Below are 4043 nucleotides of genomic sequence, written 5' to 3' on the forward strand. Positions count from 1 at the left end.
CCCAGAGACTTTGCCTTTGTCAGGCACCCCCCCCCCCTAGAGAGTTTGCTGTTTCGTGCCACAGTTACTCTTGTCTCCCATGTTTTGTCAGTGGTTTGCCCAGCTCCTGACCCTGTTGCTTGATTTGCGGGTCCGCCGAATTCTGTTCCTGTGGTCTGACCACAGCCTAGCTGACCTGTCTCCTGTCTTCAGTCCAGCCGCCCCTTCGCCTACCTGGCCCTCAGTGAGGTTCCACCATCGTCGGCCTACCCGGCCTCCAGACGGTCTTCGCCGGACTCCAGAGGGCCTTTGCTGACCTGCCCGGCCGCCAGAAGGGTTTCACCTTCTTTCACCACCTTGCCCACCTTGAGTAGATTTTTATTTTTTTTTGTTCTTGTACCTATTTCTGATACTTCTCTTTGCTTGTTTCCTGCAACCATTGTCTCCAGTCAGATGGCTTCACCACTCGGTTCCCTCCTTACGGCTCCCTGTACCTTCCTGCCTCCTATTGCGCTTCCAGCCTTACCCTATACGACTTCTTTGTTTTTTGGACTTCAGTGCCTCCTCCTCAGCTTCGGTTCCTTTGTCGTCCTATTCCAGTCCCCAGGTCCATTGCCATCCTACTCCAGCACTCAGGTCTCTCACCATCCTGCCCCAGCCTCCCGCCCTCCTCCCTGTTCTTGGCATCTGCCTCCACGCACCTCCCTTCCTCTTTATAATTTAATAAACCTGATTACTGTTTAGCCTTGCATTTTGGTTCATTCCATATCCCATTGTCACAGTCCTGAGTGCAGTCACACTCCTTCTGTGTGTGTTGTAATCTGAACTTCTCTGTTCTTTAAATTGATAGCCGATCCGGCTATCAAAACCGGTTCGGCATGTGGCCGTGGAGCAATTCCGGCCTGCTGTTTCTTTTTCCAATATTTTGAGTACAGCCCCTTTCAGACTCTTCAGAGGATAAATATGGGCTCAAGTCAGGAGCGATACGATTTTGAGCCTATAAAATTTTAACAAACGGTAACTTTTTTTTTTTTTAAGTGGTTGCTGGCATGGTAACCAGGCATCAGCTTATGGTTGCCAAAATTAACAATATGGTAACCATGTTTTAAACTGCCTATATTTGGAGCAATTAATTTTGTATGTAACTATACCACCCCTTTAATAATGAGACAATGGATGCAATTTGATATCCCATTGCTCTCAAATAGAGCTGAACAGAATTCATGAATCGGATCATGGTTGTGATCAGCACAAAAAGGGGGGAAATTAAATAATTAAAAATGTAATACTTAGATGTCAGTTTAAACCAAGGCATTTAGAATTCTTTGACCTTCAAAATCACCAAAACGTACTAAGATTTTTCACTTAATGTTATTGTGCCAGTCAGAGTTGGGCCCCAACTGAAATAGTCATCAGCATAGAAGGAAATTAAATAATGTCATGTGTACTTACAAGTCTTTAGGGAACTCAAAGTAGGTAGGTTGGAGGAAAATTTCATTAGGCTACGTACACACTTGGCATCTTTATTGACAAGAAAAATAAAATCAACTACTGCTACAGTAGTCCTACTGTGTGTAATGTAGAAGTCCTGCATCCTAGATAGCCTAGACAGTCCTACATACCTAGAGCGATATGTGGAGCCGGGCTAATGTTAATTAAGCAGTGGAGCGAGCTAAAGAAAGAACACAGAGAGAGAGGTGCTGCTAATATTACATAAAAAAACGAGTTCCCTGTACAGAGAGCACCTGGTCATACCCATGGATGCATTACTGTAAGAGGACATAAGCGTATAACTTGCTGTGCTGTTCTTTTGGAAATGACAGGTCTGGCTACTCCGCTTGTCATTGATCGGCCGTCAAATGCGCTTGACTTAGGGAATTTTTTTTTCAGAAAAAAAAGAAATTTGCAGTGGCGTTTAAAAAAGCGCTCACGATTTACTCCATAGGATTATAATGTAAAACAGACACTCTCATCTTAAAAAAAAAAGACACTAAGAGTGAACATAGTCTTAGAAATGAAAGTATGTCTGTGATATCTGAGAGACAATTCCACTTTAACATCATGACACTTCATTCTCTGCAGTTCTGTCCTGAATTTTTAAAAGTACAATTTTCCATATTTTGGACATAATAATGGTCTTTTGCTCATTATCCTGATCTCATGCATAACAATGACCTGACTTGTCTTCTCCAAAGTAATTTCCGTTGTCCGGTTAAATTAATTATTAGTCAGTGCGATCGAACAAATGTCTCCACTTGGAAAGTAGGTGAGGCAGAGTATGAGACATTTATGCAAATGAGGTTAATGCCTTCAAGGCTGTTTGAAGAGGAAATTATATTTTGATCAGACTGACGCACATTTAGCTTGCCAGCTTTATCAGAAAAAGGAATGGCAGGATGTCAAGGCACTGCGGAAAGCTGGTGCACATTCAAATCATCAAAAGACTGAAAACATTTCCATCACAAAACATTTTACACAAAACCGTTGCATGAAGATGTAAGATAAGACGTGTGTGTACACGTTTAAGTGAAGCCAATATAAGCTCATATTTTGTGCTGATATTCAGTATCTTTGACATGACAGATGTAAGATAACATAGTTTAGTCATGGTATTCTACAAATTCAAAACTGTAGGAGAAAATTCTGTGATACAGTATTAGTACCAGAACCAGAATAAAAGTCCAAAGTCCCTCTAGCGACTGTATAATGTTAAGTAAATTTCAATTCATAGGGGTTGAAATAAACAACAAACATACTGATTATTATGCAATTTCCTTTAAAAATTTTACCCAGAGAAATGTCATGGAGTGACCACAAGGAAAAGGTTTCATCCGTCACCAGTAAATTAAAATAAATGCAGTGTGTAGGGGCCATACTTGTCTGATCCCACTGCAGAAATAAAAAAAGGTGTATTTTTAGCAGTTTTTTCTCATAACTGAACTTAATTTCCATAGAAATAGTTTCCTAATTATGTGACAGACCTCAGGCTGCAGACAGCAGCAGATGATGCAGAGGTACTACACTGATAAACTGTATCTAAAAATTGTGTGTGTGTGTGTGTGTGTGTGTGTGTGTGTGTGTGTGTGTGTGTGTGTGTGTGTGAGTGAAAGAAAACATTTCAATGTTCTAATGCTTACATGACTGCTAATTGTACAAATGGTACAGAGTCCCTCTGGTGTTGTACTCAGTTGTACACATAAAAAGTGATTATGTAGTAACTGAGATTGAGAGAGAAGTTACAAACCTGCCTACTACTTTTACACCTCCATGCACATGGCTTAACCCTGAATGAAATGGCCAGGATTAATCAGACAGGCAAATCCTGGCTGTCAACTACATGGAATCTTAGTGTCTCATATTTTTAATTAATTTTCTGGTGAAGCTACGTAGGCCTTGAGAAACAATTAAACATGTACGTACGCAGGCATTTAGGGAGCTTCTGGTTCCACTTGGGGCCCGAGGAGCCTCGGTTGAAGCAGGTGAGCAGGCTGTTTCCAGACAGAATGAAGCCCTTGTTGCAGATGTACTGGATGGTTGAAGCCACAGTGAAATGGGAACCTGACAGCACCCGTCTGCTGTGATCCACCTTTCCAGGGTCAGGGCAAGACACCACTAGATGGAAAAAAAGGTTGGTTGTTGTCAACATTTTCTGTCTTTCTTTTTCTCACCTCGTTATATATATACTCACCGGCCACTTTATTAGGTACCCCAGGCTAGTAACGGGTTGGACCCCCTTTTGCCTTCAGAACTGCCTCAATTCTTCGTGGCATAGATTCAACAAGGTGCTGGAAGCATTCCTCAGGGAGTTTGGTCCATATTGACATGATGGCATCACACAGTTGCCGCAGATTTGTCGGCTGCACATCCATGATGCGAATCTCCCGTTCCACCACATCCCAAAGATGCTCTATTGGATTGAGATCTGGTGACTGTGGAGGCCATTTGAGTACAGCGAACTCATTGTCATGTTCAAGAAACCAGTCCACCATTATGGTCATAAAGGGATGGACATGGTCAGCAACAATACTCAGGTAGGCTGTGGCGTTGCAACAATGCTCAATTGG

The 4043-nt window shown here is 42.2% G+C and overlaps 1 protein-coding gene across 2 annotated transcripts in view; it reads right to left on the reverse strand.

Annotated features, from left to right (window-relative positions):
• LOC117941670 (seizure protein 6-like) overlaps positions 1 to 4043 on the reverse strand; it is a 301601-nt gene that overhangs the window by 23825 nt on the left and 273733 nt on the right. For both annotated transcript variants that reach the window (XM_034866671.1, XM_034866670.1), the window contains exon 12: positions 3400 to 3591. In XM_034866671.1, coding sequence (XP_034722562.1) covers positions 3400 to 3591 — 192 coding nt within the window. The remainder of the gene's footprint in view (positions 1 to 3399; positions 3592 to 4043) is intronic.

Source organism: Etheostoma cragini, chromosome 3, assembly GCF_013103735.1.
Source record: "Etheostoma cragini isolate CJK2018 chromosome 3, CSU_Ecrag_1.0, whole genome shotgun sequence".
NCBI lineage: Eukaryota > Metazoa > Chordata > Actinopteri > Perciformes > Percidae > Etheostoma > Etheostoma cragini.